This window comes from Taurulus bubalis (genome assembly GCF_910589615.1).
Source record: "Taurulus bubalis genome assembly, chromosome: 3".
Taxonomy (NCBI): domain Eukaryota; kingdom Metazoa; phylum Chordata; class Actinopteri; order Perciformes; family Cottidae; genus Taurulus; species Taurulus bubalis.
The window spans coordinates 8,695,445-8,710,664 of NC_136591.1; the positions used below are offsets into that span (position 1 = coordinate 8,695,445).

General features: G+C 43.2%; 2 protein-coding genes across 2 annotated transcripts; both read right to left on the reverse strand.

Moving 5' to 3' along the window:
- Positions 1–3,459: 3,459 nt before the first annotated feature.
- On the reverse strand, positions 3,460–7,490 carry lurap1l (leucine rich adaptor protein 1 like). Its single transcript, XM_079214854.1, has 2 exons — positions 7,252–7,490; positions 3,460–4,984 (listed from the first exon to the last, which is right to left on the reverse strand). Exons 1-2 carry the CDS (start codon positions 7,468–7,470, stop codon positions 4,595–4,597), a joined length of 609 nt encoding a protein of 202 aa, XP_079070980.1. The 5' UTR covers positions 7,471–7,490; the 3' UTR covers positions 3,460–4,594.
- Positions 7,491–8,194: 704 nt separating this feature from the next.
- On the reverse strand, positions 8,195–12,195 carry LOC306734746 (5,6-dihydroxyindole-2-carboxylic acid oxidase-like; the record flags this gene model as incomplete). Its single annotated transcript, XM_079216133.1, has 7 exons — positions 8,195–9,298; positions 9,399–9,545; positions 9,657–9,836; positions 9,924–10,091; positions 10,189–10,393; positions 11,072–11,394; positions 11,841–12,195. The coding sequence occupies 7 exons, from the start codon at positions 12,193–12,195 to the stop codon at positions 9,111–9,113; spliced, it is 1,566 nt and encodes a 521-aa protein (XP_079072259.1). The 3' UTR covers positions 8,195–9,110.
- Positions 12,196–15,220: the final 3,025 nt, after the last annotated feature.

The following is a 15,220-nucleotide window of genomic DNA, read 5'->3' on the forward strand; positions in this document are numbered from 1 at the left end:
GACTGGTCGTTGCACGTCCCAGATGAGGACACAATTCCCCTCCTCTTAGACAAGTTAGAGACAATTAAATGTGAGATGTTCATGACGGAAAACCATGTATTAAAGAGCCGAACTTCCGGCTGTTCGGGAGTGTTTTGGACGACTCCCTGCTATCGCGATCGCAGCGCTTGTTACTTTGGTTGTGATCAAGGAAAATAAATTCTGAGAACGAGAGAGGTTGTTCGGCTAAGTTCTTCCGGAGACTGCATCAGGCATCCAATAATTTGTACGCGCTAACACACATAGCATAGTGTAGCGTCCCAAACAATATAAGGTCTCCAATAATGTCTCCTAAATCATCAGGGGTTCATAGGTCAAAGTGTGGCGCTGGAATGTAAACAAACCAAAGGGCCACTGAGTCGATAAAACAATTAAGACAGTAGCGATTCATTCCGAAATACCAGAGGAAAAATGTCCCAAAAGAGAAGTCTCATGGGGCGATTTGTAATATTTTTAGCTGTAACTACATCTGATAAATAATCAAGAACTTGTTGTGTATATGCTGATTAAAAATAACTCCATGAGTTATGAACGGAATGCAGCCTGACCAGCCTGCAGGAGCGCTACGTTCCCAGGCTGGCCACTTTCTGTATTTGGGTTTCTCAGATGTTTTCTGTGTCATGTTTACAGAAGCTTCCAAAGGGTGCTCTTTCTAAATCTCTGCTGAGCTAATTTACGAGAGCCGTGGCAGCCATTGTTAATGTTTAATATTTGCTCTGACGTTAGCAGTGTTGCGTCTCGTTGGCCGCGTTTGGCTAACGGTGGCTCCCAGGAGCACTGGAGTTTAACAAGGCTTCCAAGAAACGACTCACAGATCCACAGCTTGGCACAAGGCCAGCTGGGAGCTCCGTCAAGACTTTATTCCTCCAAAACGGATGTTTTCCTAACGTATACGGTTGACATATATGACTTCCCCTTATGCAATCTTCTCAGAATGAGGTATATTCTTGGTCTGAAGTTGCCGCTATCATCGTGTCGGCAGTGCGGAAAATCTCATGTCAAGCACAACATTGGGCTTGTGGCTAACCTTGACATTCATTATGTATTTTTCCTCGACGAAACAAGATATTCATGCTATGGGACAGGCCTTATTAAGTTTTCCACGGCTTCATAAATCTCCCGACATGGAGCTCCTCGTGTCTGGGAATGTAATAAGGTCGACATAGTGGATCTAATGTGCTCCATCCATCACAAGCATTACCGTTTCTGCATAGCATGCAGGGCCATCACAAACATTCGTTCTTAAGTCAACCTAGTTATGCACAAGACGTGCACTCTCTTTAATACAACTGTGATGTTTATAGAGCTGTTGGAACACCAACAGAACAGTGAACCAAACCAGAGGCCCAAAGAAGGAAAAGCTAATGAAACCAGAATAAAGTAACTTGACAATTGTGTATATTTACCAGCTATCTGTGGCTTCCTGTCTGAGGGGTCGCCTGTGTCTGTGGTTCTTTTCACCCCTCCGCCCAAAACCAACTCCAGTAGCCCATATCCTGTATCCTCATTTGGTAGCATGGTGACAGTCTCCCAGATACCAGAGGTATTGGTTTCCCTTCATCTAGTGGCACACTCCCAACCCCAGTGTCTACTTTGTTAATGGATCCCTGCTGGAAGCTGATGGAAGCTGCTGTCTCGACTATGCACGAGTGTAATTATTTGTGCTCAAGCAAAGTAACTGAGGACTAACTAAGAGAATGGAAAAAAAATAGGAATTATTTTGCACTCGGCTGCCAAACTCAGGGCACTGCAGCTGATTTTTTACCTCTGTTTGCTTTCCACAAAGCCTGGGTGTCATTCACCCACAGGACAGGGTGACTACAATTGCTGACAGAAGAATTTGACAAACTGAGTAACTTCCCTGGCCTATAATGTAAAAATATAATGGGTTCTCTCTCACATTTTCTAAACGGGACAGTTATATGGGAATATTTAATATAATAGTTTTAGCTTGGAATAAGCAAACAAGTTAATTTTCTCAAATGCGATTGGATGATTCAATGAACGACAGCACTCATCTTCACTACAAAGCCAGTGTCAAATGTTTCTCCCTTTTATGTAGGAAATGCACACTTATATGGACAGAGAAAGGCCCAAAAGGCAACTTCTGTTCAAGTGTAGTGTACCATGTAGCTCTGAGGAATCTTGACTCTGAGCTATTACACCATAAACCTGCAGAACCTGTTCTGTGTGTCCAATTACTTCAATGCCACAAGTTCGACTTTCAACTTTTCCCCCCTGAGGGATATTAACTTAACTTAACTGTCATGACACGGTTACATTTGTCAAGACATGACATTTAGGGAAGTTGAGGGAACTTGTGTGTTTTTAATTGAATTGCACCCAAGGAGGTCATGCTGCCATTCACAAGGCTCCTTGGTTTAGTGTGGTTCAGCTAGACAGGGAGCTTAAGCTTGCCAAAGCCTCTGGGAGGGAGAGATAAGAAAAGGCAGCATAAAACCAAATAAAGCTGCTTTGCACTTGGTGCGAGACAGTTACAAGTGTGCTTAATGTGCCTGGATAAAGTGATTAGATCTGTCTGCAACTGACTAACACTAAAAGTGTCCTTTGTGTCCAACCTACTAATTTTGGGCATTTCATGTTACGCACGACGACTGCAACGCTTTCAGAAAACATCCACACAAGCCTTCAGCCATGGTGTCATGAAGCCAGTATCAAATGAGACGAGATCCTCACGCGAGACAGCTCTTCGGACAAAGTGAGTCAATGACGACTAATCCAACACGGCAGTATTTCCAAAGCAAAGTCCGGCTGTCAGATCCCAGTCTGAGAACTACTGGAGCGCTGTGCCCCATGGCCACTCATTCACATGCAAGCCAAAGAGACCAAGGGTCTCATCTTTCCTATAATGACTTTCCCTGTATTTTCTGTCTGGAACTTCAATTATCTCATGAAAGATAAGAAGCTACTGAGATGCATAACAAAATAAATAATAATTTAGTAGACTATGAAATATTCTACAGGGCTGGCATTTCAATTCTGTCTCCCTTTTTGATTGGAGTTGTTTTCATATTAACTTCAGCCAAAGAATGACGCTCAGAGTTTTTGTAATATAATTCCTCATCTATTATAATACTTGGTATGCCATCCTGAATATTATTAGTGGCATTCCTCTGCTAGTAGCTTGGGAAGTTTAAAGGGCACAAGTACGCAACCATTTGCAAATTTTGTTTAATTTGAATTTAAACCAATTTAATCGAGAAAAGTGATATGAAGTGACATATGAAGTGAATTAATAAGGGTAATTTTCCATGCCACATTACACAGGGCAAGAGATTATGCTTAACTTAATTATAAAATGGAAAAAAAGAAACCACCACAATGTTCACTTCCCATCTCATTAAGGTTCCATAACGGGGTCTGTGAACTGTTTTTGGGGGTGTGGGGGTTTTGGAAAGAAACTCTGCATAAAAGACTTAGACAATGTGAGCAGGAGAAATATCACAATATATTATTTCATTTCCACAACAAAATGAACAGCAACCAATAAAAAAAAAAATAACATGGTGTTTTTCTTACAAATGCAGGCGGTGTAAAATACAAATGACAAATCAACATAATGTTTAAAAGCTAAAACAACAAACCTGTTTTTGACAATTAAAATGTGCACACAAAGCAAACACGCGTTCCATGTGTCCACCGTCATCAACATCTCCCATCAGGCATTAGCAGGGTTTTGCCTCAGGCCTCAAGTTATCTATAAGACAATCAAATTGCTTTGGTTTTCAGTCAAGCATCTGTGCTCTGCATGTACTAATCTCTTGAGTGTACATGTGTGTTCGACTATTGCAGACTGTGATTTAGCTTAAGAACTTCCATCAGTCTAAATATTGAAGTCAAAATAATTACAAGCTTAACATGTGTCGCAGGTGGAGCTCAGAATTTGGCATGGAAGCAAATTGCACTTGCTTTAACACTTAAACGTACCACTTTTCCACATTAAATAGTTTGCTCCACTTGAATCGCTCAGCATGAAACGTCCAATTTTGGCTGCTAAATCCTAATCTACTTCTTCACTAAGATCAGGTGATTGGGGTTGACCTGACACAAAGCAGAAGTTGAAATTTTCACAGATAAAGAAGATCTGTTGTTCAGCTTATGTTGCTACTCTCTTTCAGCCCATCTTCAGCGATTTTAGTCCGAAAAGTACTCCGTCTGTGAAAATAAACTGCCGAGGTATTGGATAACTCTCACAATAAATACAATCTTTAAATCAGAACAGAGCACCTTTTGTATTCAATTGACCTGCATGATAAAAATATTAAGACTCAAAGAAAAGATGTTTTCACTTGTGGTGTGACAGTAAGTGGCAATGGTTTAATGAACAGTGTTCAAACCACAGCATAAGGACGCTGGTTTTAGGGTGAAAAGTAACACGAGTCATTTTTGGAAAGTCTTTGCCGACACATCGCCTGTCGCTTTTGCGAGGAAAAAATATGCGACAGTTAATTTGTCAAAGTGAAGAACACATTTTAAAAATCTTTCTTCACATAACATCTCAGTAGTCCATGTCACCACTGTGCTCAGCTCATCATTATCCGAAGCAGTAGTATTCATCCGATTCCACCCTGAGTTTCACTGGTGATTTGCTGAATGTATCCCCATCAATAACCGTTTTATCAACAAAACAGTCAAGATCGGACGGTGAGGGGTCGTCCGGGAGGTCCTCTGCGAGAGTGTCCAAGTAGCTACCCACAGACAGGCTATCAAGCCCGTCGCTGTTGCCGTCGTTCAAGCTGTTGAAGCTGCCCCGCAGCGAGGTACCGTCCTGGCTGTCTGACAGGCTGTACAAGCTGCCCGTCAGGCTGCCCTCTTGGCTGGCCACGCCTCCCTTGTCTTCGATCATCCAACGGATGGACTCGATGCCCTCGTTGATTGACATAAGCTGCTGCATCAGCTTCACGTCGATGGCTCGTAGATGTGCCTATGAATTGAAGAAAAGCATCCCGGTCAAGGTCATGGTACTTATGGGGTAGAAGTTCAACATTTAATTTAGGAGCAATTCCAGAAAATCTACAATTCTATAACAACGGGGCAATCTCCAACTGCTGTTGAAGATCATGTGATATAAAGAAAAGCGCCGGGTCAGCTGCTTAATGAACCTTATGGTGGGATTTGTTTTCTCAACAATTTTGAGCATTCTTATATCCTCATATGGGCAGGACACTATGTGCCATTATGTTTAGACCATCCGGTTTTGTTGTGAACAAAGAGCCTTAACAATGTGGCACAAGGAAAAAGGACGTACTACTCATTTAACAGCACATCCAGGAAACCGTTTGCCTCCAGGATTCTGAACGATATGCCTCCTTGACACAGTACGGCCATTGATTTAACTCCCTGCCATGACAAACCGTGCCATTGACTGGGGGATGGACGTGGACAGCATATGGGGGGGTTCAATTAAAGGGATTCCTGTGTCACTGGGTGACCAACACTCAGACACTGTCAGAATGAAACATGGTAAAGGAACAGCTGTAACAGCCTGCGACATTCAAAACGCGGCGAGGCAGATGAAGGTAAACAAGGCTGGTACAGTGCTCCAGACAGCTGGCTTGACACAGCAGCCCTTCTTTGGAGTGGATTTACAACCCGGCTTCATTTGACTCGCATTGCTCCCGGTGTGTTTGTTTTGTGAGAATAACCACCCGCTTTACACACACACACACACACACACACGGAAGATGAGCAGATGAAGTCGTATTGCTGTTTGAGTCCAAGCGGCGATCTTGTGTTAATAAGGTGGCACCAGAGGGTCGGTAGCACCAGATGAGTTTGGGCAAAACAATTAGCGCTGCATGATTTTTTTTCTCTCCGCTGGATAGAAACACAAGTTTAATTTGTCATATGAAACTAATAAGGGCTGATCCATAACCTTTTTTCTGAACTGCACATTTCAGAGTTAATTTGTTCCTTTGATAGGCCTCTCAAGTATTGTAAAATGTAGCTTAACACACTATGTTGCGAAAAGTGTGTGTGTGTGTGTGTGTGTGTGTGTGTGTGTGTCTACCAGACATGTGCGCGCCAAAACAGAGCAGTCTGATTGGATTAGTGATTACATTGTGTTGGTAGCGGCAACAACAGGGAAGGCCAAGATGAACCAAATGTAGGACATTAAGAGACCACGAATGGCGTTACATAAATCAAGTCAATACTTTCCCCCCCTTTTTTCTTATGTCAACGACAGCACGGCCTGTCAGGTCGAAACATAAGCGAGTCAACACCCAGGGCGGTTCCATTTTTTAAATACTGTTATCGGCCTGTTACGGATCTCCATGCCTCTGTCACGTAAATATCAGCCCATAAACACAAACTCTCCGGGTCTGCTGGCCGTGATGCAGCTCCACTGCAGTCGACGAAACTCGTTCAACTTGGCCATCTGCTCAGAATCCTTAATACCTTTCATGACCTTACTTAAAAAGGGGAGTGGGGGGGGGAGGACTCTGGATCTTCAAAGCTTCAGTCTAACAAGTATAACACATGGAAAGAATGTGAGTATTGTAGAGATAAGTATAGAATACATATCAAAAAGGTAATTACACAGGCACTATGTCTATTTACTGTTTTTATTTTTTATAATCAAGGTAGTGATGCCCCCCCTCACTACCTTGTGATGGGGGGGGGGGATCAGGTATTTCCTGAGGTAAGGACGTATCTGCTGACAGTGCTCAGGTGTGAATTGGCTCTAGATTGGCTGGGTTCACGGTGCTTTGTGATACAATGATGCACAGAGCACCCATCAGTGGAACTTTGCATCCACCAACCACATGTTGATATGCGGACCTGTTTTGCATTGAGCACCAGACATTTCCTTTGAGCCCAGGCTGCCAACAAATATGATGTGATCATTAGAGAGAGAGAGAGATAGAGAGAGAGAGAGAGAGAGAGAGAGAGAGAGAGAGAGAGCTTTTTACTCACCTGACATTAAGCTCAAATAGCCGGTTTAATAATGCAGCCAATTGTACTTCCTGTTTCATTAGCCTAATTAGAACGGTAGCTGTAACGTTCAGTGACCTAGCTTGTAATTACAAGTCGGTAAACTTTCAACACTGACACTACACTGGAGCCATATGGTTTGTAGCACATTACGGCTATTTAACAATTGGCACACGTCCCTTTAAAAGTTACTGGAACAATTCCCTGACGTTTAAACAGGCGACAGAACAATTGAAATAAAAAAAAGACGCTTACCATTTCTTGTTTTAGGAACAGCATTTTGCTCTCCAGCCTCTTCAAGTCCGCATTGTCGGCGCCCAGTTTGCGGGTCCCTGAATGCGGCGCTGCAGACTTCTCGTGCTTGTCGGGATGCGTTCCTGCGGCGAGAGACCGAGCGAGGCTGTCCGGGACCTTGAGACCAAGTTTCGTCTCTATATCCTTCAAATCCGGCATGACGTGTTTGTCATCGTCCATGGTGGAGCGTCAAAAGCAGAAGCACACTTCGGACAGACGCGTTGAGTTGGCCGTGGGGGAGACGCGCGCGAGCCACATCCAGGGGAAGAGTCGAGTCTGGAGTCGCAACAGGCGCTTAACTCCACACGGGACTTGAGCTCTGCCGGCTGACAGGGCGACGTGTTTGAAGGGCCAATAACACTTCGCACCGCGCCGCTGTTACCGCCGACAGACCGCCCCAATCATGCGGCGGACCAATAGGGAGACAGTGTGACGACAACGCGCTGCGGTAGACCCGCCCACGAGGGAGCTTCCTCTGAAACCTGACACCTGACAGGTGAAGCCACACCGCGCTGTTGTGAAGAGCAAACAACCTCACCGGATTCCTGTTTTTGTGTGCGTTTTTTTCTTCTTCAGGTGTTGCTTTACAAATTAAGAGTTGGGCAAATGGATGGACTTACTATCCCCAATAATATGCAATAAGCACGAAGCTATTTCTTCTGTTTCTATTTCTTCATTCATGCAAGACAAACGCAGGTAAACAAAGTGATTTAAAAGCAACTAAAATACCCTTTAAAGATGTGCTCCGGAGATGACAAAAGATGACATATAATAAATTGTGATTCGTTGTGTACATAAATATATTTCTGGTGAGTTTATCAATGTTGTTTTAATCACCCAGTCGAACAAACCCCTGTGTGGACATACAAGTAAATCATTTAAATTGTTTTGTCATTATCCCAGATTCAACAACATTCCGGCAACAAGAAGACATAAAAACAGCCTTAATGACCATTTCACTTAGATGCTTTGAAAAAGAAAAAGACAAAAAGAGATGCATATGACGTGAGCACACCGGATTATAACCACTTTATACACACTTTTCTTTTGTGAATTACATTTCAGCTGGCCATTTGAATACATTTGTCTTAATCCATCATTTAAATACAAACCCCCCTCACCTCAAAGCATATCTCTCCTCCCAACAACATTATTTTTTTAGAAATTGAAGTCTTGCACCCCCTTGTGGACGTTATCGCTCCATTACACGGGCAGTGTATTTTAAACCATCACTTCGCTTCTATAATGATCTACGGACTACACACATGGAGGGACTTGTAGTTGTGTGTGTTTTATTCATTTGTTTTACTCCAGTCCTTTGAATGTATTCAAAAGCTAAATATCAAATCAGAATTGACAGTCTTTACAGATGATCACTTTATTACTTAGTGCAATATCAAAATCTAAACTACAGGAGGCAGCATTGCTGATCCTGAAAAAGTCATTTGCAGTAAAAGCTTTGATAGCACCAGTTCAGCACCATCTGCTGGCATCACTATCACACCAACACTTCAGTTGGCCATGATTGAACCGTAATCATTGCAAAACAATTCTCTTAGAAAGTACAGCATATATCTAAAACCTTTTCAATTCCAAAAATGCATCTTCAATGAGTGCTTCACATCTGTACTACTCGTAAAACAAAATGCAACTATACCAGCTTTGCCATAGGGACATGAATGTAGCCAAAATATATTGTTGTCGTATTCAAGAATCTACACATGCTCTTCAGTGAGAACAGATCAACGCTCCAACAACCTGCATTGCTGTGTGACTTTAAAAGTAGAGAGAAGAGAGAGGCTCGTGTTCAAACAACGATCTTAGACCACGGACTGGCTTTTCTCATCGTCGTAGCGCTGGTAGTGGTCTCCCAGCAGAGGCTGGTGGCCCTCCATCTTGTGAGACTTGGCACGCACGGCACACGTGGTGGCGGCGAAGACGACTGCGACGAGCACGAGGGCGGCGACTATCGCCATGGTGATGATTTCAGTCATGGTGAAAGCTTGAGCTGGAGGGATAGAGGAGGAGGATTATTACCTTTCGTCGTCTGGATTCATTTAAAAGGCACGGAAATGTGCCGAGTACGAGAAGTCATCCAAAAGGAATACCTGGCCATTCAGCTTCGTAAGAGTAACCGAGATTTTCAGGGGCCGTCACAAACATCTCGGCGTTAGTCACCGGAGGCCAGAAAGGCACCATGTTGTAGGCTCTGTTGTGACCAATGGGGGCATTTTCTTCAGGGTACAGAGATGAATCTGTAAAGAAATACTTAAAGTTAGCCTATAAAATCGCCATGCTATATATTAAACAGTACAAATATGCAGGTCTCGTAAAAAAAAAACAAGAACAAGTGTTCTGAAAAAAACCTGGACTGTGTCTTCTCAGCCATTCATCAAATATAGCGTCGGTGTAGGTGTGCAGCAGGACGAAGATGGGGTCATTGGGGGAGAGGTGAGTCTGTCCTCCTGTCCCATTCAGGAACAGATGGGCCAGGTTGTGGAGGCTCCTCACCGCAGGGTCATAGTTCCCCTGGGGGGCGCTGTAGCCTGCCGACAAAACCACACGAAAACTCACGAAAATGCAGAAACATTCTATGTCGGTGTGAAAAACAATTTGACAGAAATGTGGCTCACCTTCAATCGTGTTTCGGAAGCTTTCGGAGGAGGTGGAGTAGTAGGGCGGTGTGTCGAAAGCGTTGACCTGCAGACAGTCGGCCACATCCTTTGGCTCCGGGAGACGCTGGACCATCGGCCTGTTGACGTTCCCAGCGGGGTTCCTTCTGATGGGAGACGACTCTGTGTCTGGCGGGGAGACAGGAATCACATTAAATACACATTCATCTCTGCACCAACAGCTTGAAGCTGATCATGTGGCATGGTGAAGTAACAAGCGCCTCACTGTTGCAGATGGTTCCCAGTGTGTCGTAGTCTTCCACGCTCTCACATATGACTCTCCACTGGGCGAAGAGGGAGTTGGTGCTGAGGGAATTCATGTCAAAGCTGCTCCTGGCTCCCATCAGGTCATCTGTGCAGATGTCGCATGTGCTCCCGCCGATGGCAAAGTTCCAGTAGGGCAGGGCGAAGGAGGTGTCTTGCAACATGTCCTGGTTGGTTGAAATGCATAAACAAAAGCATGGCGGAGTTAGTTTTGTGAATGTGAAAATCAAGGCTCGGAGTTTGCTTGAGGGTTTATTTTCTTATGTTGCTGACGATGTATTTCCACCTCCTTAGGTATGTGTAAATATTTAGAGTCTCATTTGGTAATGGAGTCGGAGCACGGAATACATCGCTTTTCATTTTCTCACACACACACACACACACACTCACATTTGTTTTAAAGACAGTTGTATATGCACACTGCATGAATACATCTGAATAATAGTTATCTAAAAGCCTTTGTGAAAACCATATTAGGTTCTCTAATAGCTTAACATGAAATATATATTATGTGTACACAAAGAGAAAAAAATGAGAATGCACATGCAACTAGGGGGAAGCAAACAGATAAGTAGATGATGGATTTAGAAATTTTAGAAACTTTTGAAAACTAGTTTTGAGTGCATTAAAACAATAGTTTCAGTTAAATACGAAACAAATATACTTTTAATGGAGTAGTAAAACAGGGATTAGTTATGGTTTCTTCGATAATACAGTTGTGGGGAAACGCATTAGTTACAAATAAACAAGCTGGGGTAATTTCAAGATGTGGATCAGCAATGGCCCATCACATTGAGTATGCTATGACGTCACCATTACTCCAGTAGCCACGCCTCTTATCTTACCTGCATGTCTCGCTCCAGCTGCAGCAGGTGGAACCTGTGCCATGTGACAAACCCGGGCCCCTCGTGGGAGAAGTCCACTCCCCCGAAGCTGGCCTGGCCCGCACCCAGGAACGTCTTGCTGACCGAGAAGTAGTGGGTCCACACGAAGTAGTTGTAGATGGTGATGTTCTCGAACTGCGAGGTGTTGCCGTCGGGCCCGAAGATCTCCGGGTAGCGCCGCGTGGCGATCACCAGGTCGGGGTGCACCGTGCGCTTGGCCTGGTCCAGCGCGCTCACGAACGCCCGCTTCTGGTCCGCGCTGAGCTGCATCACGTTCCTTCTTACTGGGGGATTACGGAAGAGGTAGAGTGGATTAACTCAGCCAGTCATGCGGTAATTGGGGATCAGGTTTTAATGACTGAGGAAAGCAGTAGAGAACATGCGCGTAAGGGGACATTTTGATCCATTAATTGTTCAATAAAATGCCCTTTTCAAATGTTCAGGGCTGTACCTATTTTAAATACTTTCCGAGTTTTTTCATGGGGCAATAAAGTTAATTAACTTTGGTCAAATAATCTGTTGCTATATGAAATGGTTAAATCATTTCATAACCCGTTCATTTTGGTCGGCGTGGTGTCCCAAAGGAGTGCTGAAGTGCCACTGAGCAACAATACAGAATCAAACCACCCCCAGATGTGCTTGCTATGTTCCCTCTTAACTTGAGTTAGACCCCATATACTATAATAATATGCATTATGATGTGAACATGTCCCCATCTTTGCGCACTTACCAACAGAAACTCGCTCGTCGCAGCCGGGCCCGGTCCATCCGTGTCTGCAGCGGCCGCAGTTAAAGCCGCTGAAGTTTCCGTTACACTGACAAGTGCGGTTGAAGAAACGCATCGGCCATCGCTCCCGGTCATCCCGCCCGTCGTGCGGGTACTGAGGACCGTGCGGTCGCGCGTCCACCGAGACGGACACGCACTGCCCGCGCCCCGCGCTGGAGCCACACGGGTCGTCGTTGAGTCCTGAGGGCGACGGACAGCACTGTCCACTCCGGAGTCCTGAGGGTGTCACACACTCTCTGGGGAACTGCGCGCTCACGACCACCGCGCCCACGAGCACCAACCAGCAGCACTGCCACATTTTCCCAAAACGGTTGTCAGATTTTACGCACGGCTGATTTGGAGTCAGTTCTGCCGACTGATGATTTACCTTTTAATTAAGCACTTAAACTAAACCTTTACCCCAAATTAATGTGAATCACTTTAACACAGCATCAATTATGTTACGTGTCCCGCTCCATGCGCCCAGGCCCCTGCTTCTACTACCCCCCAAACCGGTGAACCTTAAATACCAGATTAGCGCATGACCGGATTTTCTCCCGCGTGATGCCATCATACAATTTCATATTTCCTTTTGGGCATGGAGGGAGAGAAAGTGGTGTGATTCCTCATGAAGTTATGAGAAGAATAATACTATTCTTCTAAAAACTCACCGGACTTCTAAAGTTGCCTCAATGAGTCCCACTTTAAATGAGGACTTTAAAAGTCTACGTGTCATTTTAAAACACAAATTAAGATGAATTAGCAGCCCTATGAACTTTAATATGTGCTCACGGATTACGGTTTCAGTAGGTGTTTATGAGCACTCTATGGAAATTAATTTGTTATGAAGTGGTAGCCTTTTATAAAATGTAGCCGCTGGCACACAATTAGATGTTTGTGGAATTCAACTAAACAACTTGGTGCTGCAAGCAAGCTCAGAAATACAATATTGGTATTGTTTATTATAATTTACTATTAACTTCTTCACTTTGGTCCATTAAAAACCAAATAGCAATACAAAAGCAATAAAAGCAATAAATAACCACAAATGTGTTTATGTATTTTCCTGATTGTCGTAGCGATAACATAACAGAATCTAATCTTAAAAAGCCGAAGAGGTTCATGTGTTTGCTCGAGTGATTTCGGGTCATTTGACTTCTCAAGAAGGCCTCTCTCTTCCTCTCCCCCACCTCCAGGCTGCTTGTGCTGCCATGAGCATGTGAGACGTGGAGGCACGAGGGCATCATGAAGGAATTCACAACTCTTTCTATGATTTCTATGTTTCAAACTAAAGTGAAACAGATGCAGTTTTCAAAAGATTTTTTTTATGAATCCTATTTAAAAATATATTTGTAATATTGGCAATAGCGGGCACATAAAGGCGTTACACATAGGGTACTGGAGACATTTATTATGAAACTTCCATTAAGTTAGAAGACTTACAGTTCGAAAATGAGTCATTTTTGAGATAGCAGAGGCAGACACATCCTGACTTTTAGTCCCTAGAGGACAAACTCCAGCAATGGATCCTCCACTCCTAATGATGCACATCAATAGCGTCTTCCTGGGTGGTATGGGAACAATACCCAGCAGTCATTTCATCTGACTGTTGTGAGTTGGTTGACACAAGGCATCTATGTTTGTTTGGTATTCAGGCACTTTCAGTGTGGGGCATATCAGAGTTGTCATAATGACAAACTGGATGTTAATTTGAATGCTCCAGACAAGATGGGAACCGGCAATTACGATAACTCCAGCATGACATGAATGCAGCACTAGACCCTTCATGCCTGGTATATGCCCATCTTTCAAACTCCACTCCAATGCTGAGATGTGACATCATCTGGGTTATTTTTGTATACCATGTCTGTCCCTGTAGAGTTGTATTATTCTTGACGAGTAAATTGATACTCAGTCAAATAATGTGTAAATTACAGGTGAAAGCTAGTATGAAAATATGTTGTGTGTCTTACCACCATGTACCTTTTGCTTACCTTATGAACTGACTGAACTATCACTGATCGCCCCTCCAGCCGGTGCACCGTTTGTTTATTTGCTTCAGTGTTCTGCAGGTTGAGGAGCCGGGCTGAAAACAAAACCTTTGATTAGTTTAAATGAGCTGATGACACCAGTGACAAAATCACATTTTGTTTTGGCTTTCTGCAACTATAACCTCAGCACAACTTTTGAGAGAGGGAAAATGATTGGCTGTTATTGTTGACAAAACCGACAGCTAACCCTGGGGAGTTCGAATCTGGGGCAAGATCAGCAAGACGGTTCTTTCAAAAACCTCCAAAGACGCACAGTCTTTCCATCAGTCACTGTAGACGTCACACTGGGTCGCGGAGAGGACAGTGGATGGCGTGCACAACAGTAGCTTGGGTGCATTCATTGTTCCAACAAGTTTATCAGTTTTCCTCAAGGGGATCAACACCCACTAATTTGCAAACCAATGCTTCACAACTTCACCCATCAAATGATGGCGATGAAGAGGAAAAAAACACAACAATGCCGAATTTCAGTAACGAGTGGAGCAGCCGATAACCAGGGATCCTTACAAAAATGAAACAGCCACTAAGACATCACTATTGCAGTTAAACAGGCCTATCAGGTGATTTTGGGGATGGAATAAATACACATATAAGAAGAAGAACTTTTCCTTTTTCTTATTTTCTCACAACCCCTTTGATTCATCTTGAGACCGACTCCCTAGGAGTGGAGGAATCAACCTTACGGTATAAAAAGGAAAATAAATCCCTAACAGTAAAATGCTTCACACATATCAATGCACAAGTACTAATCAAATAAGAAAATACAGAATTATATCAGTAGTAGGGGCATCTTTTTCTGTGAAATTAGTACTTTTACTTTTAATACATTTTGCTTATAACACTTTTGTATGTTTGCTTAAGTATAGGATTTTGAATGCAGATGATTAATGGAGTATATTTACAATGTTGTATTGGTACTTTTAGTTCAGTAAAGGGTACGAGTACTCTTTCCACCCCCACTAAAAATAATATAACTTTTTGTCTTAGAAAGATGTGATGACCCCGTTGCTGTCAGGATGAATAATTTGCATGTAAACTTGAAATCCAAATAATTCATATTTAAATGTACCCTTCAGGCATATATATATATATATATATATATATATATATATATATATATATATATATATATATATACATATAAAAAACATCATTACAAAACAACAGTTTTGTAGAAGGGGAGTTCTTTTCCAATGTGATCTTACACAGTGAAAGGCAAATATTCTCAACATAGTCACATGCGTTTCATGTTGGTTATCATTATTCCAGTTGCATGTATCGTTTTATAATTGG

Excerpts from the sequence above, each read along its gene's own strand:
- lurap1l (XM_079214854.1), bottom strand. The coding sequence starts at position 7,470 with ATGGACGATGACAAACACGTCATGCCGGATTTGAAGGATATAGAGACG. Across the intron at positions 4,985-7,251 it reads TGTTCCTAAAACAAGAAATG|GCACATCTACGAGCCATCGA; the intron begins GTAAGCGTCTTT and ends TTCAATTCATAG.